The sequence below is a fragment of the Gossypium hirsutum genome, chromosome D07 (assembly GCF_007990345.1).
Source record: "Gossypium hirsutum isolate 1008001.06 chromosome D07, Gossypium_hirsutum_v2.1, whole genome shotgun sequence".
Classification (NCBI taxonomy): domain Eukaryota; kingdom Viridiplantae; phylum Streptophyta; class Magnoliopsida; order Malvales; family Malvaceae; genus Gossypium; species Gossypium hirsutum.
Window position 1 is genome coordinate 3,325,050 of NC_053443.1, and position 27,903 is coordinate 3,352,952.

The following is a 27,903-nucleotide window of genomic DNA, read 5'->3' on the forward strand; positions in this document are numbered from 1 at the left end:
GCTCAGTGACTAAAATGTTACAACACGATAACATAAGTGACAAAAACGTAACATTTCAAACATAAGTGACTAAAATGTAACCTAAGGTAAACAAAAGTGACCATGGGTGTAGTTTATCCTTGAATTTTTGGATGTTTCTATTTTTACATTAGTTAGCTAGTGACAGAAAAAGATAAAATTGAATAATTAGATAACTCTTTTGTAGCTTTCACAATTAAATAACAAAAAAAATATAATTAAGTAACTACTAATATAATTTAGCTGATGGATTATTTTAATAAATTAGATATCAAGTTGGATAATATGGCTGTATTTGTCGATTTGCGATGTAAATAAAATTCCCAATCCATCCATATATATATATATAAAGATCAATAATCCTTTTTTGTTAAAAGTTTTGAACATTTTGATTTGCTCGACTTATTTATATGAATGAAAAATAATAGGTTCAATTTTGTTATTATTTTCTTATTTTGTAAAAGTTGTGGATTTAATTAATGTACTTTAATTTAATTATTTTTAGTTTTATATTTTTTAAAATTTAAAATTCCAGCCCTCTCAAATGATAACTGTTAAATTTATTAAGCTAAGTTTTGCTATTTCCAAAATCCGATGTGGTAAACATATTAACAAACATGTAATACCATGTCGGCTTGCTATTTCTACCTATTACTTACTAAAAATCCAATTAATGTATTAACGAATATCATTTACATCAAAGGTGAAATTTGAAAAGTATAGAGACTTTAAATAATCTAATTGGAGAATACGAACTAAACATATAACTGTATGGATAGTATAGGATTAATGGTTGAATTTAACCAAACAATTTAACTGCTACTGTTTGGGTACTAAAATTTCAAAATTGACCAATCCGAAAAGTATAACGATTAAAATTGATCAAATGAAAGTACAAAGAATAAATTCACAACTTTTACAAAGTACAGGGATGAATAGTAGAATTTAACCATAAAAATGATTAGATTAAACAAATATAAATTATATATTTAAAAAAAACCCAAAACTAATTACATGAATAAGTCCAAATTGATAATACCATTAATCGTTGTGGTTAAAGCGATGACATGATTTTTATTTTTATTTTATTGTTAAACAGTTAAGAGATAGGGCATACAAAAATCCAATTAACTATGTTAAATCAATAATAAATTTACATGTCAATTACATGCTTGAAAAGGAAAAAAAAATCACATCAACACTTTAACAATAGCAAGTAACGATAATAATATTATAGAAATAAAAAGATCAAATTATACCAAATTAAAGGGATTAAATCACAAAATATCAGCATAGTAAAAGTACTAAAACTACAATTAGACCTATATATATTAATACACGGAGTAAAGACGGTAGAGGCAACCTCTCGGAAATCATGGGCAGATCTCAAATATTGTAAGAGTTGAATAAATTAGACCTCTCGAAATTAATTCTCTAGCTGTTTCACCGCTGAAGGTTTTAAAAAAATATATATAATTAAAGATTGAATCTGAGATTAATATTTTAATTAAAAAAACACTTCTTTTATTAATTTGGACAAATGTATATGGTCAAAGCTCAATAATCATAACAAGTACAGTAGTACTACATGTTTGCAAGTACCCAAACCTGTTACAAATGTGTGGTTGTCCAATGTCAAAACTCTTAACCTTTGGGGGGTTAAAAGTAATAATTAAGTCAACGAGATTGTTTGAGAAATAAAGATAAAATACTTTCATTTGTAAATTTTAAAATATTTGTTGTATTGCTTTTTTTAAACGATTTGTAAGTTATTTTTTTGTTTTGAAAAATTATAAGAGGAAGACAAAACTTTGATAATAACAATTCGGGGTTCTTTGTAAGTTCATTTTTAATCATGGGTGATGTTTGCAATAATATTTATTGATATTTTTAATAGATAAGAAAAATAGGGTAGGACGTTAATAGGGTTGGAAGTTAAAAAGAGGATTGAATATAAATTAGGCAAAGTTTGGTGGGTAAGAAGATTATATAATAAAGGAGTTTCACCAACTTGCATTGACAATGTAATGGGGTGATGCTACAAATAATTGGAAGGTTGACCAACCCAATAATTTTTATTTTTTATTTTTTATCTTTCGGTATCCGTTAGTTAAATTTGGAGTTAGATAAAATTAGAATTTTATATCAAAGTGAGGATGACAAGGCGGAGCAATCTTTTGCTTGCCTCGATCCTAGCTAACTCAATTTTTATACCTTTGTCCCTAACTCAACTTTAAACCCAATTTCATTTAAAATTTTAATACCCAAACACGACCTCAAAATTTTTAATTCCAAACCTATTCTACCCCAACCATAAACTTGATTTATAAAAAAAAAAAATCCGCCCCCTTTAAGTTGGATCAGGTTAGAACTCATTAAATTTGGGTTATTTTGTGTCATCCCAATGTTACCTCCATCCCCTAGATTTGAACTAAGACAAGGATAGAGTTAGGGGGACATGTAGTCTTAAGTACCTTTAAAAATTACAAAATTTGCTAAAATTATATTTTGACCTTTAAATTTTAAAATTTAATTCTGATTCCTTTAAAAAATAAAAAATTTATGATTTAATCTCTTAAAAAATTGTAAAATCTTATGTATAAAAAATACATTATAGCTCTCTCAAATATTTACAATTCAAATATCACCTCTGAAAAGAGAAATGTTTTTTTTGCCTCCATCTCTGTTTAAGACCATACTTAAAAACATCAAATTTGTTACCGTTGAATCTCAAACATATAGATAATAATCTAGATTTAACCACTTTGCCATTGCATGCTTTTAAACCATAATCCACAACTCCATTGAAAAGAAAAAAGGCATTGGGGGGAAGATTTATGCATGGCTGACACCTCCACCAAAAGAGAGGCGATATCAACTCCTTGGGGATTTGATGATGATAAAGCATCTTTCTTTTTTCTGCTTCAGGCTTGCTCATAGTATAACAGTATATCCTCTCATGTAGCCAATCATTGCAGTTGAAGTTGTACCACTTTCAAAAAGTAATATAAAAACTACAGGCCTTTTGAATGGTCACATTTTGGACCACCAAAAGGCCGTGATGTAGAGGGAGCATTCCTTTTGCTTTGCTGCTTAATTTGATTTTGTGGTTAAAATCAGCTCTCATTGAGTTTGTAGGTTAGGAAGGATACCAGACTCAGATACCTTACGTTTATGATTTTTTATAACTAATAAAATTATCTTAAGAGTTGAAAAATTCAAACAAATTTATTATCATTTTTATCGAATTATTATTATTTTTATAACTATTAATGACGTAAATTTGTTTTTCTTAAACAAGCTTAAACGTTGGGTTGATATGTGAATTTATTATTAGTTGAACATAATTAATTGGATTTTCATGAAACTGACAAAAATAAATTCAGGAACTTTGCACTGAGATAAAAAAGATAAAAAATTTATTTTAAATAATCTTAAATAATTAATTTTTAAGAGTGCCAAAAGTAAAATTTTTGTTTACCCAAAAGACCAAAAGGCTTAAATATGGAATTTTTCGTTTAATTTTTTTGGAATAATTATAATTTAAACTTCAACTATTTATAATAAAATCGCAAAGTTTCTAAATTTATCCATGAATTAACAGTGCAACATCATATTATTTATACCAATTAAGGGTGTTATTAATTTCAACATATTGATAAGAGGAGGTTGACATCAGCAAGTAGATGATGGATCAAAACAAAATTAGACCAAGAAATAAATGAAAAAGTAGGTAAATGGCAACAATTTTACTGTTTTCTTTTACTTGAGATCAGCTTATTTACTACTTTTACAAACCCTTTTTGGAGTCTTAAATTAGACAAAAGAGTTGGTAATTAAAGCTAGCTGTGATATCTGCTTATCAGATATCAAACTAAACAAGTCAAAGATGTTTACAACACTCATCAAATTCCATTCTCAAATAAACTACTTGAGCTTTAATTTAATCCAAATTAACACCTGTATTATAATAATCAAATTCAATACCTTATATTGACCACTATTGCTCTATATAATAAGATTATTATAAATGTGAATGAATTTATGATCAAGTTTTCGAGTTCGATGATCTTCGAATAACCCTTCTGCGAAAACTAATTCACAACCTAAGTTTACACATCTACTACTCTCCATTAATGGGATTAGGTATTTAACAAGTTGAATATTCATTATTGTAAGAATCTAAACTGCTTAGCTAAGATATTACAGATATAGAAAGTCAGTGCATAGCTTTCCTATTGAAACCAAATAATTTTCTGGGTTATTTGCCTTATTGGTATTTTTACATTTTACAGTATGGCAAGAGAGAGATAGTGTGTGTGTTGTGAGGCATTTATGATGTGGTTTATGGGTTTAAAACCAAAGTTCCGATCCAGCTCTCTTGTAGGACCCTCTCTCATCTGATTCTCGAGTGAGAGGTCCACACCACATATAGCTACCTGCCTAACCTGAAATGGTGTAGTAAGTAATTCAGCAACATCACACTCATATTATATATATGTGTGTATGTATTCACCACCATAATAACTCTACGGTTTTAGCCTTGGGCTTCATTTTCAAAAGGGTGGTTGCAAAAATGGTAGCAGCAGTTCAAAGCAAAGGCTTTGTCATCTCTATATGTTACAGTCTTTTCTTATTTGGCATTGTTGCTGCTAATGCTGTACCAAAACAACAAGAACTGGATCGAATTTCATCACTTCCAGGGCAACCACCGGTGGGGTTTTCACAGTTTTCAGGCTATGTTACTGTGAATGAAAAACATGGGCGAGCTCTATTTTACTGGTTCACTGAAGCTACTACAGTTCCTGAGAAGAAACCTCTTCTTCTTTGGCTCAATGGAGGTCAGTCAGTCTTTGGTATCTATCTTCTAGCTTTTACCTTGCATGCAATCACAATGCCATAAACTGATATTTGAGCATTTCATTTTCACTGCAATTAGAGCCTTCTTTATTGGTTCAGTGCTCGAAATTTATTGCAATTGATTCCAAAATTATGAGCCAAAATAAAAATATCTATGGCTCTCCATAAATGGAGAGCATCGTACATGTTAATGTCCCAGTTCATGCCCTAATCTGTCTGATGCTATCAAATCCAAGAACATGTTAGTAAACTTCCCTTAACCATAGCTACAATGCACCTTCTAAGCAATGGCAATTGAACCCCATTTTTGATCTGAATAAGTTGCCACAAGTGGGACCTCGTCATCTTTCAGTGTCTGTATCCATTTAGGGTTTTTATTTATTCCTTCTACAAACTGACGTTTATGCCTGTTTTTCTGAATAAACCCCATTATAATTCCCTCAAAAAAGCCTCGCCCTCTGCCCAATTCTTTTGTCATTTTCTTATGCCGTTTGTTTGTATTCGATAGTCTTTTTATCAAAGGCAAAAAAGAAAAGAAACCCACAAAGTGAACCAACTTTTCTTTCCCAGTAGAACCGTCCAAAAGTTTTCCATGTTTCTGCAAAGATGCTCCCCCTTTCTCTCTATCTTGTAGTTTGTTTGAGTTGACTTGAGACACAAGGCAGCCATGGAACAACTCTCACAACTGTTTGCTTTTGTTTCTTTGAAGCACGCGCATTCAGTGATGGTGATGATGATGATGATGTGGGGGAGGGATTTAACTAGTATTTTATTTATTTAGAAATTTTCATTAAAAACTGAAGCATAGTAAATATAAATAACATGGGGTCCCTATCTTAGCATATTAATAACAGAAGCTGACATATCAGAACACTGTTAGCTTAGCTATTTTATTAAGAGCAATGAAGGTAGGTGTTCCTTCTCAGGTTGTTCCAGTGACACCATTAATTGTTTTTTTTTTTCTGAAAAAGATATATATACACATAATTTGTAATTTATATATAATAATAATCACAATCTTACCTACTGGTTTAGGGTTTACTAAACTTTGAATATAGTTCAAGGAAAGCAACGTTTTTTCCCCTTGCATGTGTGTTTCTAGTTTGTTCTGTCTAGTAAGAAGAATATTAAATTAATAATCTCATATAAGCAAATAAACTTGAATTTAGGTTTAGCTCTGAAAAGAGAGTTAATGGTTCATCAAATTGTAAGTCGATGGATAGCTTAAATTTATTAATATTATATGTTGTTTTAGCAAGTTAAATGCAACTTGTTTATGATATTAACTTATGTGGTTATGAGATTTGAATTGGGATTTTAACCCTTAAATTAAGGATTAATTTAAAAAAAATATTAATACAATATTTATATTTTAGGTAAAAGTATTGTGGAAGTCATTGTATTAAGAGTCGAATTACATTTTGTTTAATTTATTTAAAAATGAATAAATTAATCTCTATATATTAGATTAAAGAGTAAACTTATCTTTTTACTAAAAATTGCAGCCATTTTCACGGTTAAAACTAGTCAATATACATTAGTAGAAGTTACACATGGCACGTTAGGTGTAACTTTTTACTCAAGATTTTTAAAATTCATTTATTTCTCTTAAGAGTGACTTGCTTTAGCTTTAGTGCATTTTATGTAACCGTACAATAGAAATAGATGAAATTATTAAAAAGAAATTATTTTTTAATCTAACGTGTAAATAAAATAAAATATAATATAATATAATTTATAATAAACGAGTTGCATATTTTAATCGATGTACAAAACTAGAACATAAAATTTAAAGGAAAAGATAAAGGGTGATTTGATTGGGGTTAGAGAGCCCCAATTTGTACAGTTCACACAACGTTTGACCCTACTGCAAGTTGTTAGATAGGTAGACAGGAATAGAAGCATCACGTTTTACGTAGTGGAAACTGAAACTGGACCACTCTTCCATGTTGCCTTGCCTTCCCCTCTTTTCTTTTTCCTGCTTCACATCATTCATTTTTCGTTATCTTCTTTACCATTCAAACCTCTCATTTCAACCGTCACATCTCTTCCTCAATTTTTGTATCACTTTATTTCCACAGTTTCCTATATGAATTTCTCATCAAACGATGAAAACTCGAATTTTAATATTTATAAGAACAATAAAATGATTTCTTTGGATTAATTTTATCTGAAACAAGCACTTGGGGTATACGAATTCAGTAAAAGCCTTGTTGATCTAATTTTAAACCAGCCAATTCACCTTAAAAATTCGTATATTTTTGCCTGTCAACAATAATAAATACTGTGATTTGATGATTTTTATTTTTGTCTTTGGTTCACGGTGGGCAGGACCAGGTTGCTCATCAGTGGCATATGGAGCATCAGAGGAAATCGGACCATTTCGGATTAATAAAACTGGCTCATCCCTTTATCTTAACAAATATTCATGGAATATGGGTAAATAATCAATTACTCATTGCATGATCTATGTCCAAATATGATAATCATATGAAAGCTGTATTAAGTTAATAGTAATGTTCATTAAACAAATTCGATATCTTCATATGGTTTACAGAAGCAAACATTCTGTTCCTGGAATCACCTGCTGGAGTTGGATTCTCCTACACAAATACGAGCTCCGATCTTAAAGACTCTGGTGACGACCGGACAGGTGTTTCAATGTTTTCGATTTTGCAGTGAGCCGTAGCTTTTTCGAGAGCTTATTATTGATGTATATCATTCCTTAATCCTAATGACGGTAAATTTGTTCATGACACAGCTCAGGATGCTCTAATCTTTCTCACCAGATGGATGTCAAGGTTTCCGGCCTACAGGCACCGAGAATTTTACATTGCCGGAGAAAGTTATGCAGGTACAAAATGGCCCTAACGAGCTTTCGATAGCAAAACTATTCTTAAATCCAGCCCTGCAACATGTTATATGTAAGTTTTTTTTGTCAATGTTTGCGTAGGGCATTATGTTCCCCAGTTGGCCAAAAAAATCCATGATTACAATAAAGCTCACTCAAATCCAATCATCAATCTTAAAGGATTTATGGTAAGTAAATAAAGCATTTATAAAGCATCACAAACAATCAACCAAAAAGCTTCATTTCATGTTAATGGAGTTTTCACATTTGTTTGATCATATATACATACAGGTAGGAAATGCTGTGACAGACAATTACTATGACAGTATTGGAACTGTTACATTTTGGTGGAGCCATTCCATGATATCAGATAGAACATATAAATCCATCATGAAACACTGCAATTTCACTGCAGAAAAAAGCTCTACAAGATGTGATGATGTTGTAAGTTATGCCATTAACCATGAGTTCGGAGACATCGATCAATACAGCATTTATACACCATCTTGCTTGGCATTAACAAACAAATCAGCCAGGCATATTAGGCTCGGAAACACTCTTTTGCATCGACAGATCTCGGGTTACGATCCGTGTACCGAGAACTATGCCGAGAAGTACTATAATCGACCAGATGTGCAAAAGGCTATGCATGCAAATACTACTGGAATTCCTTATAAATGGACTGCTTGCAGGTTTTACCTTAGTTTTATCATTGACTTGAACTCTTTTTGAAATGGAGGGGATTTTTTTCAATTGAGAAATGTTTGTCTTTTTTGTCATTGGACAGTGACGTTCTCATAAAAAACTGGAATGATTCTGAAAATTCAATGCTTCCAATATACAAAGAGCTCATTGCAGCAGGTCTAAGGATATGGGTTTTCAGGTGAGTTTTTTTTGACAATTTACTATTCTCTAGCTCAAATAGCTTAGCTCAAGATGTGTCAAATCATATGAATGACAATAGAAAATTAGGGTTGAGAGGTTGAGTGTTTGACTGCACTTGATGATTTTAATCTGCTGCAGAACTGGTTTTTTCCCCCCAATAACTAAAAACTGACAGAAAGTAATAAGCCATTATAAGTACTCATTGTTGATGCAGTGGAGACACAGATTCAGTAGTACCTGTGACAGCCACCAGGTTTTCCCTTAGCCATCTCAACCTCCGTATCAAAACACCATGGTATCCTTGGTATTCTGGCAATCAGGTATTCAAATCTCACACACCATGTTTGATTCTAAAACCCCATTTTGCATTTCTAAAAAAATGTGTTATGAATTCAATTTGAAATTATTTTTGACCAGGTTGGAGGATGGACAGAGGTTTATGAAGGGCTAACTTTTGCAACAGTGAGGGGAGCTGGCCATGAAGTTCCACTATTTCAACCTAGGAGAGCTTTCATTCTTTTCAGGTCCTTCTTGAGAGGGGAAAAATTGCCAAACTCTAGATGAACACAATGCAGATCCTACCAGCTACAGCCAAAATCCCCCATTTAATTAGTTTTATGTGTGGTTTCTGGAGTTAGGAATGATTCATTTGAATTAGGATTGATTGTAATTCACTTAAAGACTTGTTAGTTCTATTCCATTTCGTAATGAGCTAAACTAAAATTGTTAATTTACTGAGCGCAAGCTCTTAATATTTCTACATTTCACCTTGAACAATGGGAAAATGCTGTTGCCTAGATAATGGGATTTTAACAAATATAATCTCAAGTTTCATTGTCATTTTCAAGTCACATTGAAGTGTTAAAACATTGCCTTCTTCCTTGTAAACAATATCTGGAAACTAGTAAAATTATTTTGAATCTAACTTATCTAAGGATACTGCTGTTACTGTTTCGGGTAATCCGTGGAAGAGGGGTGCAGAGCATGACTACGAAAGGCACAGAATTTGACTCGAAAAAGAAATGAGAACAGATGTAACTGTGAAGGAGTTCTAGAACAGAGTGTGCCAGTTCTATGGAGAAACGGAAATCACAACATGAATTCGCAGTAAAAAGTACAAATGAAAATTTCTACCATTGGTTTGTATGCAAAACTGAAGCTAATCCTGGTGCCAGTCAAGAGATCATTGTTGCTTCAATCCCTCACTAAGCTCCATCCAGGTGTTAGTTGAGAGATCATTGTTGTTTTAATCCCTCACTGAGACCTTGTGGCATACCTAAGCTTTGTGCAAGGTCACTCATTCTTTCCTTCATGGCCTGTGAAAACCCAAAAAAAAATCATCAGTAAAAGTGAACCTGGAAAAGATTTCTCGTTTCCATCTCTGTGAATTATGAAAAATCATGAGAATATCACCTGGACACTTTTTTGGTGTGCATCCTTGTATGCTTCATTAACTAAAAGAGATAGCTTCTGCATGAATTAAGCATAAAAAATTAGCAACTTCATACCGGAATCAAGTAAAACTGCACACAACAGTGTTTTAAGTTCTTCTTAATGCCTTACAATGGCAGCCCAACTAAACCAGGTGGAAGTTCAGAAAATTGATCCTTTCCTGGCACATTCCTTAGAAGGAATTTGAAAGCAAAAAGAACCTAAGATGCGGCCATAATAGAGGACTAATCTCGAATGGTCTCGAGGAAAAATAGTTAATAACCAGACTCACTTCTGCACCCAATTCCATTGCTGCCTCAGTGATCTCTATGCGTACAGGTTGCTGATTTCCAGATAAAGTTGCCTGAAAAAGAGAATATATTGGGAGTCAAAAGTCTGTAAAACATGATAGAGAGATACGCCATACAGTTGGCTTGAGTGTAAAGCATCAAAAGTTCTTTGGGGGAACTGAAATGGAACTAAATTTAATCCAAGGCCTCTTATATCATTCTATCTACCCCTAATCTCCAAGATCACAAATAGAATTATAACCAATCTAGTCATTCATTTGAATTTTGACAAGCAAACAATCTTTCCAACTGTAAAAACTGAATGATTCAATTGACGCAAAATAAGTGGAAAGTTGTTCAATGGAACAATAAGTGGTAGAGGAAATTATAATCTATATTTAAGAAGTAAAGATTGATATGTCTAGAACTATTTTCATTTCCATAGTTTGCTATGTGTGGCAGTACATGATATTGGTAGAAGGGATAGAAAGAGGATGGTAATCTGTTTAATCAGCTCACCTTCACAGTAGCCATCGAACTCTGCTCTGCATAACATAATGAAAACCAAATGAAACTCACAAACAGAGAAATGAAAAGTTTAAGACAGTGAAAGTAATAGTAAGTGTAATAAAAAATCCATACGCGGCAAGTTCCTTTTGCACTCGCACAGCCTCAACCTGGACAACCATTTGTGCTTTCTTTACTGTCTCATATAGGTTTTGCATGTTCCCAAGAATTCCTGCCTAAAATCAAATTAGTAGGAAGGCAAGCAGCATTAGTTTCAAAGGAGGTAGAGAGTCAACCATGGTTCAGTCTTCAAATTATGAATGATGATGAAGCTCGTGTAGCACTCAAGCGGAGCATGGTGCTTAGTCAAATCGAGCAATCAATCAAATTTGACACTTTGAAATGGATTAGTGATTATTTGACAGACTGTAAATCTAATGATAAGACAGTGGATTAGATCCATAACCTCTCACCATGGATATGAATATGTCTGATAAAGCAGGGGAAAAAACACGAAGAACCATAGCATATTGACTTAGACTCCCTTATTTTTGTACACAGTCTCATTGGATATGTTTCACACATGGAATTTTTGTTATTCATGGACACAAAAGTGGCCTATGAATATGCAGAAGCTCTTTCCTTTCTCATTATCATTACCCTTGATAAAACATGCATCAAATTAGCATGGATTGCAAATACAGCTTACCATAACATAAGGCATGCAGTTTGTAGACTGATCTACCGAACTACCAGGATCAAATGCCAGCAATAAATGCTTGACATAAATCACCTAAGGGCTAAGGCATAACTTGAAGCATCGTTTTCAATTATAGACAAGGCTGGGACACGACACAACTAGTATTTACTACTAGTTTAAAGAGAGGGGCATTAATTATAACAAAAAATGTCATCATAATATTGGAATATGGATCAGAATTTAGCAATGATAAAGAGGCTATAATCCAAATATACAGCAGAAACGAATGCTACCATAGCTTACCTTGGAAGGTGCATCATCACCCTTCTCACCATTTTCCTTTTTTCCTCCGAACAGACCATTTACACGTAGGGATTTATAGTTCAACCCAGATTTTTGAGGAGCTGACAATGATAAAAACTGCTTACCAGCTAGATTTTTATTCAAGTTTAAGTTACCTGAAAACCGTCGGTAGAGAAAACATATTAAAATTCACTCTTTAAATTCATCAATTGGGAATAATTGATGCAATTGGAACAGTCATCGGTTTGGTTACTGAGAAAATTTCTATCATTTGAAAAAAACAAAAGTGAATTGGAAGTTCAAACCTTTTTTATTAATTAAAAAGAATATTAAATGGGATCCAATAAAACAATTTCAGTCATGTTCATACACTAAAAAATAATCGCTAGAACAAATCCATCAATAAAGATTAAAACTTTTCCATAGTCTATTCTGATCCTCTATTTTCTCAGCAACCAAACACAGAGAGAGAGAGAGAGAGAGAGAGAGTTACCAAGGGAGAGTGAAGGGATGGACTTCTTCCAATCAGTGGTTCCAAGTTGATTTGATATTTGAGTAGTCACGACACTTGACGAAGCCATTGCTTACGAAGGTGGTTCCCTTCCCCCAGAAAATTCAGATATTTCTATAGACTAAAAAAACAGAGATTTCAGAACAAGATAAGGTTTTTTTTGCCTTTCTTTTTTACATTTAGGGTTGATAATGATATTCTCAGGCCCAATTTTTGTTGCTTATGCTTGTGAAATGGTTTTCACTATTACAATACAAGGTGTTACATAGTTTCAAACCCAACTTCAAAAGGCCCAAAAACCAAATGACACTCCATTTTTAGATGGGAGCTGACATACATAAAAATCGATGCCTGTTCATATGGAATCATAAAAAAAAAAAGGGTTGGTATGGTAGTCGGTTTTACTTCAATTTTGATTTTAAATATCTAACCCAATCCTTTTAGAAGGGTACATGCAACTTAGTACCAGGTGCCATAGCTTTTTGGTTGGAACCAAACAGTATCGTAAAAAATGATGCACTGAACATTAAACAAAAGCCGGCTAATTCCTTGACTTGTTCCAAACCCAGCAAACAAGTTTCAAACCCCAGAGTCATGGTAGTTTTGAAATTTGAAACCATCCATAATATGCCCCCCCTATGAAATTACTATTGTATTCCCCCTCTTTTTTATGGTCAACTTTCTACACAAAGCCAATTTCAGTCTCTCTCTTCTAAGTTCCCACCATAATTTCTTTCCAAAAGTCATCAATGGTGGAAGTGTCCACTTTGGCTCTGTTTCTATTATTTAATGGTTCACTTGTCTTAACTCATAATCAAAGAAAAGGGGTTTAGAGAAAGTGCATGCTTGCTAGCCTAGAGAGGGTGCTTTAAACTGTTGAAAAGAAGAAAAGCAAAAAAAATCTGTTTAAAACAGTTGAGACCATTAGATTAGATGAACAAAAAGTACAATTTTTTTTTTCTTTCAACCTTTTTTGGTCCTCCACTGTCTAACTTTAGACATAATTCCAAGGGACTGATTGTTTTCACTTTCACATGTACATCTGGATTTTGGAACTACAGAGTAAATAAATCACAGCTCTTTACCACTAAAAAAATTAAAGGCTAATTAGGTTTGCTACCATGATGACGCAGAGACCAGATGCCGAACCATCCTTCTCTTTAAATACATTCATATGCATACATGTGATTTGTATCTTTTTTCTTTATGAATCAGCTCCAAATCTTCAAGCACAGCCAGCTTTTTAGCTTCTTTTTAAGCTATTCAAAGAGGGGTTTTCTAATACAAGATTTGCTGGATTCACCATCCTATTCATTGTTGAAAGGAGGTAAGATAGGAAGCATTTTCATGAATGAAGGGAAGGGTATGATGGGAAATTTATAAGCAATGGGACCTAATAATGTGAAACGAAAAAAAGCATCTCTTTCTGATTGAAACTTTAATATATTCAGGATCAGGGACTGATCCACGAAAAATAAGGGTGACCCTCAAACAGGTGAAAACACCCAGGCAGGCCAGCACTCAAAAACAGAAACAAAATAACAAACAACAACATCAGAAAAAACAGCATCAGCTTATATTATTTTTATCCTTTGCTGCTGTTTTTCAGCCCACCCTTCTCGCATCAAAGCCTTTACCTTTTCTCTCTCTTAAGAAAAAAAAAAACCCTTACTTTGCTGGGGGGGGTAATTGAAAACGAAACAAACAAAAGACCAAGAAAAGAAAGAAACATGGAAACTCCACGCACCCTCTTCGAAATCAAAGAAAGAAAGGGTACCTAACTCTCTCTTTCTTCAATGGCCCAGCTGGACCAAAATTTGTGTAAATAGAAGATGGGGGGAATGTCTTGAAATGTCCTCCAACCAAAACCCACCTCAAAGAAACCATTTTTATAAAAACGTTTTTACCTGAAATACCCTTCTGCAACCCACCCAAAAAAAAAATCCCATCTTCATCAGTGTCTCAACTCTCAAAAGAAACATGTTTTTCACCGAGTTATTATGTGGGCTTCATTGGGTTTTCTTTGTCTCGGTCAGAGTTTTTCCCTATAGTAAACAGCAAAACGAGAACCTTCCTATCCTCTCTCTCTACTCTTATTCCCTATTCCTTTTGTTATTTCTTGCCCATATCTCTTTCTTTCTTCCCTTTTTTCATCAAATACCCTTCTTTCTCTCTTTCTTCTCCTCCTCCATATTTCCTTATTTTGGCCTTTTGGGTTCTTCACTTTTTCTCATCCCTCTGATCTGGAAACATGAAAAAGATGAAAGGGGTTGCTGCTTCCATGGGGTATTCTCCATATCCTATGTATGAGGACCAAAGGACCAGGTTCAAGCACCAGAGCCTTATGCAAGACTTTGAAGACTTGCACAAGGTAACAAATTTTTTTTTCATATCTTATTAGATCCGGTTTCTGTTATTCTCTGGGGCTTACGTTCTTGTTTTTCAATCTTTAAGATTGGGGTATGTTGATTGTTTGGATCTTATGTTTTCGTCTCTGTTGATGGAGATCTTGCCTCATCCAAAATGATCCCTTTTTGTATCTGTTTTTTATGGGTTAAAATATGAGGAAATGAAAACTTTTGATTGTTGTTATATGGGAACATGTTAAGGCCTTTGTTATTTGGGTTAAAATATGATGGAGATATAGTCTTTTGATCCATTGATATTTATTGATGAAGGTGATTATATGTATTTGTTTTCAATTCATTGGAATGTTTGATGATAAGATTGTTGATTGTTTCCCACACAAATTCTTAACTTTTTCTATAGGGAATGCTTTTAGTAGTTTAAGGACTTATCATGGATTCTCACTAACTATAAGGGCAGTATGTTCAAACCCTCCTCCAAAAAAATTGAGGGCCCAAAATATTGGGGTTCCTTTGCCTTCTATGATGTCAAATTTAATGGCTTGTTTATACACTTGTGTTAAGGCCTTAGTATAGTCCTAATATGTGCTTTCTGTTTTCCAGGAAACAGAAGCCATGAGAATGAAATTGCAGATGATGAAAGAGCAAAAATTAACCCTTTTGGCCGAAGTTCGGTATGATATATTGTTCCTCCATAACATTTTAGGATTGACAAGCTTTAGAATCACAATTATCAATGTAGAGCTAATATTTCGACCATATGTTTGTTCTTAGGTTTTTGAAACGGAGGCACAAGTTCTTGATGCAAAACCGATCTTCCAACACCCTAGCCGGCCGAAACTTTGTGCAACCACAGAGTACGGTGGTTAAAAGAAGCAAATCAAATGTGAAGGAAAAGAAATCAACTGGAAAGGAACACAGTTTGCGACATCTAGCTATTGGGTTCGATCTGAACCAAAAGGGAAAGACTTATAGTGAAAAGGAAACCACTTTCGCTCATCCTTCTCTGATATTTGACTTAAATCAGAAGCAGCACAAAAATATCAATGGCGAGGAAGTTATTCTGCGAAGTTCTTCACCAATTCTTGACTTAAACCAGAGGGAAAGGCTTTACAGTGGAAAGGAGGCTACCGCTCCAACCATGACGCCAATTTTCGATTTAAACCAGATTTCGGTAGTCTGTTTGTAACTATTACAAGTGTTTTTCATTGCAGTTTGCATACTATAATCTTCTACAACAAAGCTAATGTGATATTAGTTGTCTTCCATTGTAGAGAGAGGAGGAAGAACTACAAGCTATGGACAATTCAATGAGAATAGAGGAATTCAAGAAAAGTTCAATCCGAATGGCAAGTGATGAGCAGCACAATGATATCAAAATATCAGCCTGCAGGAACACCGGGAACGGACCGAACAGAGTTGGGAAAAGAAAGATCTCATGGCAAGATCAGGTGGCATTGAGGGTTTAAGTGTCATTACTTGTAATAGAAGTGCTTAGTTGGAGGGGTTGAGGACTAAGTGAGTTTAGCTATAGCCTCCCTCCCCCTCCTTTAATTGCGCTATGTTCCTTTTTCATTTCCTCCTTTTGTAAAGAAAATTATAGTTGGCATATATTAAATTGCTGCCTTGCCTTGCCTTGGAATTATCTCTGGTGGGGATGGTTGTTGAAAGATACCAAACTTTGTCGCCGAGCATCCATAGTTTAGATTTTGCCAAGCAATGGAAGGTGTGGCCTGTTCCATCCTGGTACTTTTGAAAATGGGTATTTGGAGTAGGCTGGAAGTTGTTGTCACTTTCCATTAGGATGCAACCACAAACAATCAAAATTCCATGGTTTTGGTTTGGACCCACCAAAACCAAGGGCCCAAAGCAAAAGCAAACACCAAATGATGCTCAAGTGCACGGTGAAGTTAGTTCAAATGTCACCAAACAGAGCTTGGATGTTAGGTTAAGTATCAATTCATGCACCCTCCAGCCAAGTTATCTGCACTGCCACTGGTACAGTAAGGGCAATCGAATGGCATGTTTACTCCCAACACCCTAGGCATTTAAGCAAAAAATAAATCTTGGGTGCACATAAGTAATACCAACATCTAATCAAGTCTCAGATAGTAATAAGATGCAGACAGTGCAATTTTTAGAACTCCCAATACATTTGTAGTGTATGTTCTCTCTATGGTTATCACAATCAATTTTGCATGGCTGGTAGTTTATAACTCTATCAACCTTTGGAACATCCATTAGCTTTGCTTTGTCAGAGACCACATCAGTAGCTCTTGATCTTGCCTGCTCGGTGATGGCGGTGGCGGTAGGAAGGGCAGCTATATTTTGTCAAGTTTCAGGAGCCCAGCAATGTGCTTCTTCCCCTTCTTATGAGTTTCCATTACCACCTCAGAATGCACACCAACTAAACAGATGTCACACCAAAACTTAAATTTCTTCTTTTTGCTAAGTTCTGGTGTCATCTCCACCTCATCCGTTTGTTCTTTCTCGAAGGAATCTGCATATTTCTTCTCTGTAAACCTTTCTTCTGCCTTCTCTCCCTTACTCAGCAGCTCATCCTTTTCATTCTGATTTGAGAGTCCGAGTTTCTTTTGCACTGTTATGGTCTTGGTACTGGTATTAGAACTCTTCTCCAGTATGTTAGCTCTTAGCCTTGCTTCGTTAGCCTTGTGCTTCTTACCTTGAAGGTGTTCAGTGAAACCTTTCTCGCTTGTGGTGCAGACTCGACAAATAGCACAACTCCACTCATCATGCTGTTTCCCCTTCGAGCTAATTGAAGGCAGAGGCAGTTCACCAGTTCCTTCCAGAGGTGGTGTTTTCCGCTTTACTCCGACAACACGATTAGGATCAGGCTTTTCCTGCAATACAACACTCAGAGAAGAATCTGTAACCAGAAAGTTGTGATGATAATCAATTAAACAATGGTCAATCTCTCTACTTTCTGCCTTTGCTAACATCTTACATGTAACCGAATCAGTCAAAAAAAGCAGCATAGACCTCAAACGTAAGTCATCAATAATTTGAGCCGATATACTTTCTTTCTCAGCAGAAGAGGAGCCAACGAAAACTTATAAGAACTTTATAACAAGATTCAAAGCACCAGAGATTGCTTCTATGCAAAATCTAGCACTTCTAATGATATTTATATAATCTATTAAGAAATTTAGGGGCACGCATACAGACAAATATCTGTATAAATGTATGCTAATGATGAAAGTAAAATCAATTAATTTAAGCATATAAACATAAACAAAATCCAAGTAACTTTAGATGGATTCAGTTATATCTCTATTTCTAACATGAAACACTAAACATATTGGTTTGGTGTCTCAACTGTCGTAAGAAACTTTTGAAGCAGCCAACAGATTATCAAAGATCAGATGAAGTTGCATTGAGATCCCAAAGAAAATGATAAATAAAGTTTGTAGAAACATAGATGCATATGCATGAACAAATCCAAAACAAATGGAAAAGCTGTTCCAAATGGAATAGAAAATTCATCATCAATCTATACTATTCTACAATAGACCACGATAACACAGAGTAAAAGCAGCTATAGCAATCTAGGAAAAATGCCTTCCTGAGTGATGCATCAATGACCCATTAGGACTAGTTTCTGAATGTCCAGTTGAAAAGAGAAAGGGTTACCCTATATGAACAGACAGCAAACTCTAGATGCATGTCTTGTTCCAATTGCAACATCATCAAACACAAAAAAAACAACACAAGAAACAGAACTAAATCGCCATAAAACTAACGTACAAGCACATATACATTACTACGGCAACATTAAATTATGATTTCAAAGGTTTGTCTTTGATCTTCTACTTAAACGACCCAACCCGTAAATTCAAAAGGGATCATGCCTTCATTGCCATTGCGCATAAGATTCTTACATGATAAAATAGCGTGTATATGAAGTTCGTTCAAGCTTGTGGCTTTAACCAAAAAAAAAAAAACTATGCCTTTCTGACGCTGAAATATTTTATTGAGTAAAATAAATAATTAAAAGGTGCTTACCAATATAATCAACTTCTTGTTCTCCGTAGTATTTTTAACTTCATTTTCCAAAACCTGTGTCAGAGGTGAGGGTAACAAGATCGGCGACAGGGGAAGTGACGGTGGAAACAAGCTGAAAGGCGACTCCGAGCGGCAGCGATTATAGTTATTAAAGTGATGCATGAAAGGAAGGGTAGAGTGAGAGTGGAGGTGCAATGTGAGCCTTTGGTCTAAAGGTAAGCCCGTTTCTAACTCCCTTCTGACTTGAGCTTCTAAGGCTCTCCGACGAGCAATATCCGAGGCGACGATCGCTTCTCGGAGTTGGGCCTTCCCCAATTCCAGGTTGACAGGGTGGGGTAGAAATCCTTGAGGCGGTAAAGGATTGAAAGTTGAGGAGGGTGGAGGGAAATCCTTCGGCGGCCGTTCATCAACAGCTCTGTATTTGAATTCCATTAGTCTGAAAGATGGAGTTTGTTGTTTTGAAGTGATGCTTTTGCAGAGGGGTGTGCTGTGCAAGGATGGTTTACACCAAATATGGGCGTTGGAAAGGGGTTGTACGAAATCGTCATTTTAACGTCATTTTAAGTTATCCTTATCATTACGAGGACGACAAATCAATTTTTTTTTTCCTTTACGCGCGTCGGGTTGTATCGAAGCGGGATGTATGTGTTTAAAAATAAGAGGACGGGGCAGAGAGCAGTGAGTGAGGTGATGTAAAAATGGAGGACTAAATAAGTTATTCTACCTAAAATTTTAAAAGTAGCAATCGATATGATTGGTAGTGAAATTGTACGATACTGAGTACCGTGCTGCAAACTGGGAACTCTAGGCACGTGAAAGAATCAAATTATCCCAATTAAATTTTATTTATTTAGAAAAAAAAACATCTTTTACAGGCATTAAAACTGGAGCTAAGGAAAAAAAAAACTTAAAATTTTTATTTAAGTACTCAAAATAAATAATTTACAAACCCACCTTTAGTCACTTTTGCTAAAATTACAAATAGCAAATTGAAGTAACAATTAAAAAAATTTGTATAATAATTAATTTAATCTTTATTTTTTACATATTATATCAATTTACTCATAATTTTAAAAAATTAACTCTCAAATTTACAAATATTCTCAATTTGATCTTAATTTTAAAAATTCAAAAAATATAAAAATACATAAATATTTTCAAAAATATATAATAATAAATTAATATTAAATAAAAATAATTATATTAATATTAAATAAAAAAACCCTTTCATTCCACCGCTCCAATTGATTGGATATCACAGCCGATTTTTTTTTAATGTCCAAAAGATTGAACCGGAAATGTATGATAATAGTAGGAACTAAATTGAATTTTTTTAATAACACTAGGGTTAAAGTGGGCAAAAAACTTCAAAAATCAAAATAGGAAAAACCCAAATTCTCAATGGTTTCTTTTTAAAATTTTAATATTTTTTTAGAATTTTGATGATTTTTTATAAATTCAGAATGAATTTAGACAGATAAATATTCAAATTTTTTACCTCTTAAATAGGGGAGAATAATGAGTTTTAGCGCACTCGAACCCACGTCCTCTTGCACTAAGAACAATACTATACCAATCAAGCTAACACTCAATCAGTCGAATTTATCTTTTCATTCTATAACAATAATAATTTAACCTACTTTCAAACTTCAAAAGCGTTCGGGAATGAATTTTTTGAACCGTTGTTGAAGCTATAGGTTTATAAAAACACCATAAAATAAATCATATTCTCCTCTTAGTGATACAAAAATTATCATAAAACACATGAAGAGAAGAGACAAACATGACCCTTAATCCTTATGAATGGGTTATCATGTCCCAATTTGAGATTCATTAACTTTCTTTTGGCTTAAAAAGAAGTGACCACATATATGCTCTACCTTTTTGGCTTTTCCTTCTATTAAGACAAAGGGAAGGTTAAGTGTCCTTCAACTTTTTAATACAAGCAGCAACAGAAAAAGGAGCTTTCCTTCAATGGACACAGCTGATAGTAAATGTGTCGAGAGATGTCGATATAAAAATAAAGCAGATCCTAAATCACATGGAATAAAGCAAACATCATCAGATAGAGAATCAAGCTGGATAAGATGATCGAATACCACTGAATAAGATGGTGAATAAATTCCACAAACAGAAAACTTCAGAGAGAATAATTGAACATCTCCCTTACAGCCATTACCACAACAATGTTGAAATACCCTTCAAAAAGGAGGATACCATAAGGAGATAACATCCGAGTTCTTAGCTTCGGATTTTCAGTTCCAACTATAGCTCATGTTAATTCTCGAAGAAGAAAGGCTGCTGGCAACTTGATTGATTTTATTATATCATTTCATTACTTCTGTTAATAAGAAATAAATGAGTTGAATACACATGCATAGAGTCTAATCACTATATAAACTTACTGCTCAATGGGATACTTGATGGTGCACTGTGCTTGCACTATAACTACAATTTTTGAAGCTTTGGTGCTTCCTCTGGAAGTAAGGATTAAGGGAATGAACTCCTTCTAGGTATAATGGTGTCTGCATTTCGATCAAGCGAGATACCTACAAAAGTAGATTATATTATTATATCCGTAGTAATTCTGCTTAGCTAGTAACTATCTCCTCGGTTTGTCTTCAAATATACTTTCCTAGCATAAGACAAAGGATATTACATCTGAAAAAGGAAAGCAGAGGGCAACTTACTGCTCGGCGGAAGGCAAACATCTCTTCTTGACCAGATAGCATGGATGTTATACCAGCTGGTGCACCTCCTGAACTCACACTCCCCTCTGCCAAAACATCTCGCCGAAGTTTTGCACCTTCTGTCTCAGTTTCGAACTGAAAACTGGAAATAAAGAAGGTTGATGCTTTCAATTAATTGCATACCAGATCTTTCCAACCAGATCATCAGATAACCGACAATGAAAAAGCTTATTCATTGTGAAGAATGCTAAGATTTAGTGATTTACATTAAAAAACGGTCATAGAAACCGCAATGAAAAAGCTTACCTTTCGAGATCAAAAAGTGTACCCTCTTCAGTTCCTTGAAATAAGTCATCAATTGAAGTAGCCGCTGAACAAAATAGGCAGCAATGATGGTTGTATAGTTCATCGATGAGAGTAATAAATCTACGTGCCTGAAATGTTGAAAGACAACACTTATTGTAGGGTAAGGAAATGCAGCACCTAAAGCTATCGGCAATTCAATTCCCGTTTTCTTTTACGCATTATTGTTGTTTCTATAGAAATTGTACCTTGTCACGGATACGCATGCTCATAACTGGAATATCAGAGATAAAGACTGTGTGGTGGCTTTTAGCAACAGCGATATAATCTGCAGCACCTACCTGTAGATAAATTGTAAGTGAGAAAGTGGAAGTAAAGAACCAAGAAGTTCATGTTTTATAGATGTTGGAAAAGTCATACGCTGTTAATAAGTCTAAACAAGATTGAGAGAGCGCATATCCAGAGAATAAAAGTGAATTAACATACGAATTACAGGTTAGAAATATAAACAAGTCTCTGATTTTGCAGCTATTCCTATTCCCCCCAAAAAAGCACAGAGAGAAAACAGGAATAATAATGTATCAATTAATAATAAGCAAAGAATTATACCGGCCGGCCACATAAATAGTCAAATGTGAACCGTGCTACTCCGTTACAGCTCTGAGGAACCTCCAGTGTCCTGTTTGTGAAAAAAGCCTTCAGATTTAGAATTTGATAGATCTAAAACTGATGCCCTTAAATTAACAAGTACCTTCCAAACATCACTGGAACAGTACTGGATGTGACTTCTCCTCCAGCCTGGTTTATAACCTGACACCAAATTTTCTCAAATTCCTTTAAAGCAGTTCCATCGAGAGGCCAAAAATAATGAACCTGCATGAACAAATTCAAATTTTAATCACTAAATAGATTTTCAGGTTCATTTAAAGTAGGAAAAGAGAATGATTATGTACAGTTTGAAATATAGAACGAAAAACATTGTTTATCTCAAGGAAAGAAAGGTGAAAACAAATACGTATCCTCGTAGAGAAGAATGAAATATCACCTTATCTACAGACCTCTGTGCTATTTGTCGGCGATAATCGACCTCACTTCCAACCAAAATAATCTCACAGTGTTTTTCCAACTTATTTACAAATTTTAGGAAGATCTCTCGCTGCATACCATCCTGCATAAGAAAATTATAGAGGGAAAAAAGAAGAAGTGAGAAGAGACATCAATTGTTAAACAAGTAATAATTGAAGTCGTAAACATCCAACTGACAGGAAAGGAATTGATCTCTCCAAAAACACCTGATTTAAATCCTTTGGTGCCCGATTACTGGTAGAAACTAGAACAGTTCCAGTACTAAGTAATCTGCTTACAATTCCAGACAAGGCCACAATAGCAAACACATCAACTGCCTGTAACAAAAAGCAAGACCGATCGAGATACATCGTGAGCTGGGCATTCTGAAAACTGTTCCTTTTTTAGCAACATTAGAGTGCGGTGAAGAACGTCAACAAAGTGATAGAAAGGGAACTGAGTCACTGCTAAAACAATACGAAAATAGCGGTTCTTTTCTAAGAAACTATCATATTATGCCTATAAAGTTGGGAAACAGTTCTCTAGTCAGTTAGAGATCTAATGTTCATGTCAGACACCAATATCTCAGTATCTGAGACTTAAGTAATGGTCATGATTTGGATAAAAATGCTACCTGTATCTCATCAAAGCAAAGAATACTAGCTCCTCTTTCACCGGCTTGCCTGTCAACAAGAAACTTATCCGCTACTGCTGGAAGAATATTTTTCATCTGAACCTCTTGTTTATATCTTTCTTCAGCAGCTAACCACTCCTTGGCTTTCATATCAAAGGGAAGATTCATAATCCAAGAAGATATGCTTGACTGAATAGACTTTTCCTCAACTTGATTTTTCCACAATTTATGCATAGCTTCATTTATTTTGAGCATTGCCTGCCAAAGTGTAAAGCGATTGTGACTTCCATGTTTTTTTTTCTTTATATATATAAATAACAAGAGTGCAAACTACTCATTACCATAAAGCCATTCCCTATTAACACATACTTATATTGAGAAACTGGTGAACGTTTGCATGAGAAAGAGCTTATTCTTGGACAGGGAGGGTTGCGGATACTAGGAAAGATAGGTAATACTAATGTTGTTTTGTGTGTATTTGGGAACAGTAAGCTTTCACTTACAAAAATAGGATCATTACAGACAGAACGAGATTACACAAGAAAAGGCTCACCTCCAAGAGCTCACCTCATGAAAATGGAACCTTTGTCTATGTTTAACTATTCCCTCAGTGGCACTATAAAACATATCCATAAGCATTGTCTTCCCTACAAAAAAAAAAGAAAAGATCTTAAGTTAATAAATTTGTGCAATCAGTCTGTTAACCCTGGAAGAATCAAGGAAAAGAACATAAAGGCGATGAAACTGAAAAAAATGGGAAATCAATTCCATTTTTTTTTTCTGGTTTGATTATTGGTGCACAAAACCTCAGTTACTATGTAGATAAAATTCGGCAACATACCACTTCCAACATTCCCATATATATAGAGTCCTTTTGGGGCTGGAGGAGCAGTAGGACGGCGACCAACAAGTGAATCCAACTTCTTCTCACGATTGAGGTATGAAACCCACTTACCAACTCCAGGTTCTATATCTTCAGATTTTCTCCTGAATCAAATGGAACTTCATTAATACCAAAAGAACCAAAATATGAACATATCTGAATTTCCATCCAAATGTTTGAAAAGTATTTTGTCAAATAAAAACAGAACTAGCATGCCTCACCTGAATGACCATCTTTCTAAAAGTTCACTCTTCCGCTTATTAACCGATGTCCAAAGGTCCCCACGCTGATTGAGCTCAGCTTCCTCCATCAAAAGCTTCCGACGCTCAGTCTCCCTGTTTTTCTCCCACTCAGCTAGCTTAATCTACAAATAGAAGAAAAGTTTAAACACCACATCATACAAACAAAATGTCAAGGCAATTGAATCACAAGAAATATATTCATGGTACATCACTAGATAAGAGTTCAAAACATACATGATAGTCCTCCATCTCTTTTTCATACTGTTCCAACCTCCCAAGCAAATTTTCCAATGCCAAAGCAACCCTTTCTTGGTAAGGATCATGCTGCAGCCTTCCTTGCTCCACTAACTTGCGATATTGCAATAGAGGCCCTGAAAGCATTAGCTTGCTTAATTCCAGATATATAAGAATAAATGCTATGTTACTAGAACGGTATGGGTAAAATTTTTCATATATTTGAATCCAAATATGCATAAAATGCAAGTGTCCAATACCCAGAAAATTAAAGAATAAGAGCATCATAGGTTAAATAAAATGTTCTTGATGTAATGTAAAAGTGATAAAAGAATGATATTTTAGTTGCCGAGATTTGGTTGTAACAGTGGTTAAAGTTCCTATCTGTCAGTTAAAAAAATATATATACTTTTCCTTTCCCAGCAAGTTCCAACCTTCCAATAAAAAGAAAGTAACCCAAAGAAGGTTATCCCTTTTTTCTATAATTTATTTTTCCTAGAAGAAACAAACTAGCACAATCATATTCATACTTCAAGGTTCAAAATCCTAAATTCATATCTAAGTTAACAGAAATACTAAATTTTGGGGTCAAGTTATTAACCGGATAAAGCATGAAGAAGATTATAAAAACAAATGTAAAACGAAAACATCAAGTATAAGAACAAACCTGGAGATTTCGGGGAAGATAGATCCTCTGAATATGGACGAATTGCATTGATAAGATACTTATTTGAAACTCTTCGTTGAATAGATCCCTTATTCAGAAGCGAAGATATCGAAAAAAATTTTCTCATATTTCCGATTGTTGTTCTAGACCAGCGAATTGGTAGGAAGATGAGAAAGAAAGTTCTGTTCTATAGTTGAACAGAAAGGTGACGTGGCCAACGATCAACCAGCCACGTGGGACCAAAAAGCAATACTGACGTGGAGCGCTGGTTGACTGTTGGATTAAGGGAACTCTGGGTTCTCCCTGCTTTGTGTTTCTGAGAAGGATTTCATTATGATTTTACAAAGTTTATCAAAGTTGATGCTCAAAACCGCTTTATGGGTTTTCAAGTTTTGTCCAACAATTCCACGTGCCCGTTTGTTTTAAAGGCCTGTCTTGGCATTAGAGACTTGAATTTAGGCATGCTCTTTCATGGATTGTTGTTAAAATTTGGTTTTGAAGTGAATAACCATGTTTTTAAGCGCATTGGTTCACATGTTAATTGCAATGGAGGAATGTTGGTCGGGAAGTGTTCGATAAAATGACGAACCAGGGATTCTAAGAGCCCCATTGTTGGTCGTGCAATATATTTGGACAGGGCGGCCAAACAATTCGGTTGGTGAGCGTCATGGTTCATGTTTTTCGAGCTAGCAGCGAAATTGTAATAATGTTTATGAATCTTTTAGATTGTGTACTCTTTTATTTTCTTACCCGAGAAAAGATGTGTCAAGCATGTCTCATGCGAATCGTGCATATCGAAATGATCTCATTCATTGGATTAAAGTGAGAAAAAAAAAGGGTTTTTGTTAAATATTGAACATCACAGCCGTTGTTCATCGCCGTCGCAGTCTACATCCGTCGGAGCTCCGATCGGGTACCACCAGAATACTCCATGTTTCTTTCTCTGAGTTCTTTGAAAAGTATTTTTCTGGCAATCGGGAACCAATCGGCCATGAACCTTGACACACAATCAAACTTATCGAGGGCCGACTTTGTGTTGCTGCCCTAAATTATATGCGTTGAAGTAGTTTGTTTTGAAGCTCAAGCCCCCGAGGAGGAAAGCCATAAGGTTGCAAAGAGGCAGCACACAGTTCAGCTATGACTTCCACAGCTATTCTCTCAACTTTAATGCGGGTTTCCTCCTGAAAAATTAGGTACTAAAATGAGAAAAGTGATTACTTTTAAGAGTTAAATCATACATTAAGCATTTAAGATATTTATTACTTTTAAGAGTTAAATCATACATTAAGCATTTAAGATATTTATTACAAATTTATTTCTACCTTTAGATAAGAGGGAATTCTTATAACTAGAATGATAAGTGCTAACCGCAACATCTATATCTATGCTTAAGTTTGCAACATCATACAACAACCATTTATTTTATTGATTTTATATTGAGTCACACCAAAACACCAACTATAAATATGATTAAGTCGTTAGTCTCCAATTGAATGCATCAACCATATCAAAAGATTCTAATAGATGAAAATCCATGGCATGGACATTTATTACCAAACTTGTCTAAAAGTAATATTCATTCTATCATCCAAAGCATGGAAGTTTTACTTATTAGTCTATCTCTTCCACATTTTTAGTGAATGGGTTGATTTGATAAGTCCCTTTAATCATGTGCATTTCACCCGATTTCCATCCAATTCTTTCTCCTCTTTAGACTATACAAAATACAACAATATGGCTTTGTGTCTATTACTATCTTCGTGTTAAAGCGATATCTTTAAATGCTATGGCCATTTTCTTACATGAAAAATTGTGATGTATGGGTTTTCAAACTCCATTTTCTTAATAAGGCAATAATCAACTTTAGGGTCGTTTCAAATTTTATAATTATAGACGTTGCAAATAAACCAATACTCTTTAAGTGGTCTTGTATATGCCTATATAGCTTCGAATGCTTAAATTATGCCATGCTCAAACAATTTTGATCTCTCTATGATTTAAAATATTACAAAAATAATATTTAATTTCGTAAAACATTTTCAAAGTTTCATCATAATGGAATTAAAAAACCAAGTAAATAATTTTACCATATCAATTGCATAATAAGTTATATGTTCTTCTGGAAATCTTAAAGTAATCATTTTTAGAGAGAAAGTACAAAATTTAGGGTTTTTTTGTTAGGGGGAGAGTTTAAGAGATCTTTTAAAGGTAATTTTCGATGAAACAAAAGAAAATGAGATGAGTATTTATAAGAAAGGACCTCGACGCCTATATAAACAATATATACTCAGTCAATATTGACTAACATGAACTTGACACCCAAGATTTTTGCACTATACTTTATAGTTTTTTCTCCTAACAATCAGGGCATGAATTTTGTGAGAATTTGACAATGCACTGACCTCATCACCTATGAATGTCGAAAACCCTTTTAAAAAGA

At 34.4% G+C, this 27,903-nt stretch overlaps 5 protein-coding genes across 8 annotated transcripts; 2 read left to right on the forward strand and 3 right to left on the reverse strand.

Annotated features, from left to right (window-relative positions):
* The first annotated feature begins 4,469 nt into the window (after nucleotides 1-4,469).
* Nucleotides 4,470-9,454, forward strand: LOC107953787 (serine carboxypeptidase 24). Of its 3 annotated transcripts, none has more exons than XR_005915917.1 (9): nucleotides 4,470-4,874; nucleotides 7,210-7,317; nucleotides 7,436-7,531; nucleotides 7,640-7,732; nucleotides 7,832-7,917; nucleotides 8,021-8,421; nucleotides 8,517-8,612; nucleotides 8,753-8,934; nucleotides 9,032-9,196. XR_005915917.1 is itself a non-coding variant. In XM_016889195.2 (9 exons), exons 1-9 carry the CDS (start codon nucleotides 4,517-4,519, stop codon nucleotides 9,176-9,178), a joined length of 1,476 nt encoding a protein of 491 aa, XP_016744684.1. In that variant the 5' UTR covers nucleotides 4,478-4,516; the 3' UTR covers nucleotides 9,179-9,454. The 3 variants fall into 3 exon arrangements, 2 of the variants coding, with proteins under 2 accessions (XP_016744684.1, XP_016744683.2); XM_016889195.2 differs by having other exon boundaries at nucleotides 4,478-4,859; nucleotides 8,829-8,934; nucleotides 9,032-9,454; XM_016889194.2 differs by having other exon boundaries at nucleotides 4,482-4,874; nucleotides 8,829-8,934; nucleotides 9,032-9,454.
* Nucleotides 9,432-12,790, reverse strand: LOC107953790 (nucleoid-associated protein At4g30620, chloroplastic). The gene is made up of 7 exons (XM_016889200.2): nucleotides 12,339-12,790; nucleotides 11,846-12,000; nucleotides 10,978-11,078; nucleotides 10,843-10,880; nucleotides 10,338-10,411; nucleotides 10,028-10,084; nucleotides 9,432-9,930 (listed from the first exon to the last, which is right to left on the reverse strand). The coding sequence occupies exons 1-7, from the start codon at nucleotides 12,424-12,426 to the stop codon at nucleotides 9,850-9,852; spliced, it is 594 nt and encodes a 197-aa protein (XP_016744689.1). The 5' UTR covers nucleotides 12,427-12,790; the 3' UTR covers nucleotides 9,432-9,849.
* Nucleotides 12,791-13,617: 827 nt separating this feature from the next.
* LOC107953789 (uncharacterized) lies at nucleotides 13,618-16,364 on the forward strand. 2 transcript variants are annotated; one of them, XM_016889199.2, is made up of 4 exons: nucleotides 13,618-14,727; nucleotides 15,326-15,396; nucleotides 15,497-15,896; nucleotides 15,981-16,364. In XM_016889199.2, exons 1-4 carry the CDS (start codon nucleotides 14,608-14,610, stop codon nucleotides 16,077-16,079), a joined length of 690 nt encoding a protein of 229 aa, XP_016744688.1. In that variant the 5' UTR covers nucleotides 13,618-14,607; the 3' UTR covers nucleotides 16,080-16,364. The 2 variants fall into 2 exon arrangements, with proteins under 2 accessions (XP_016744688.1, XP_016744687.1); XM_016889198.2 differs by having other exon boundaries at nucleotides 13,666-14,727; nucleotides 15,997-16,364.
* A 439-nt stretch (nucleotides 16,365-16,803) lies between these two features.
* On the reverse strand, nucleotides 16,804-19,366 carry LOC107953788 (uncharacterized). Its single transcript, XM_016889196.2, has 2 exons — nucleotides 18,746-19,366; nucleotides 16,804-17,583 (listed from the first exon to the last, which is right to left on the reverse strand). The coding sequence occupies exons 1-2, from the start codon at nucleotides 19,175-19,177 to the stop codon at nucleotides 17,044-17,046; spliced, it is 972 nt and encodes a 323-aa protein (XP_016744685.2). The 5' UTR covers nucleotides 19,178-19,366; the 3' UTR covers nucleotides 16,804-17,043.
* Nucleotides 19,367-20,337: 971 nt separating this feature from the next.
* LOC107953785 (putative ATPase N2B) lies at nucleotides 20,338-25,833 on the reverse strand. The gene is made up of 15 exons (XM_016889193.2): nucleotides 25,464-25,833; nucleotides 24,797-24,933; nucleotides 24,542-24,684; nucleotides 24,279-24,424; nucleotides 24,005-24,084; nucleotides 23,438-23,695; nucleotides 23,031-23,141; nucleotides 22,784-22,906; nucleotides 22,490-22,611; nucleotides 22,348-22,417; nucleotides 21,987-22,079; nucleotides 21,742-21,869; nucleotides 21,436-21,577; nucleotides 21,151-21,294; nucleotides 20,338-20,777 (listed from the first exon to the last, which is right to left on the reverse strand). The coding sequence occupies exons 1-14, from the start codon at nucleotides 25,588-25,590 to the stop codon at nucleotides 21,154-21,156; spliced, it is 1,821 nt and encodes a 606-aa protein (XP_016744682.1). The 5' UTR covers nucleotides 25,591-25,833; the 3' UTR covers nucleotides 20,338-20,777; nucleotides 21,151-21,153.
* Nucleotides 25,834-27,903: the final 2,070 nt, after the last annotated feature.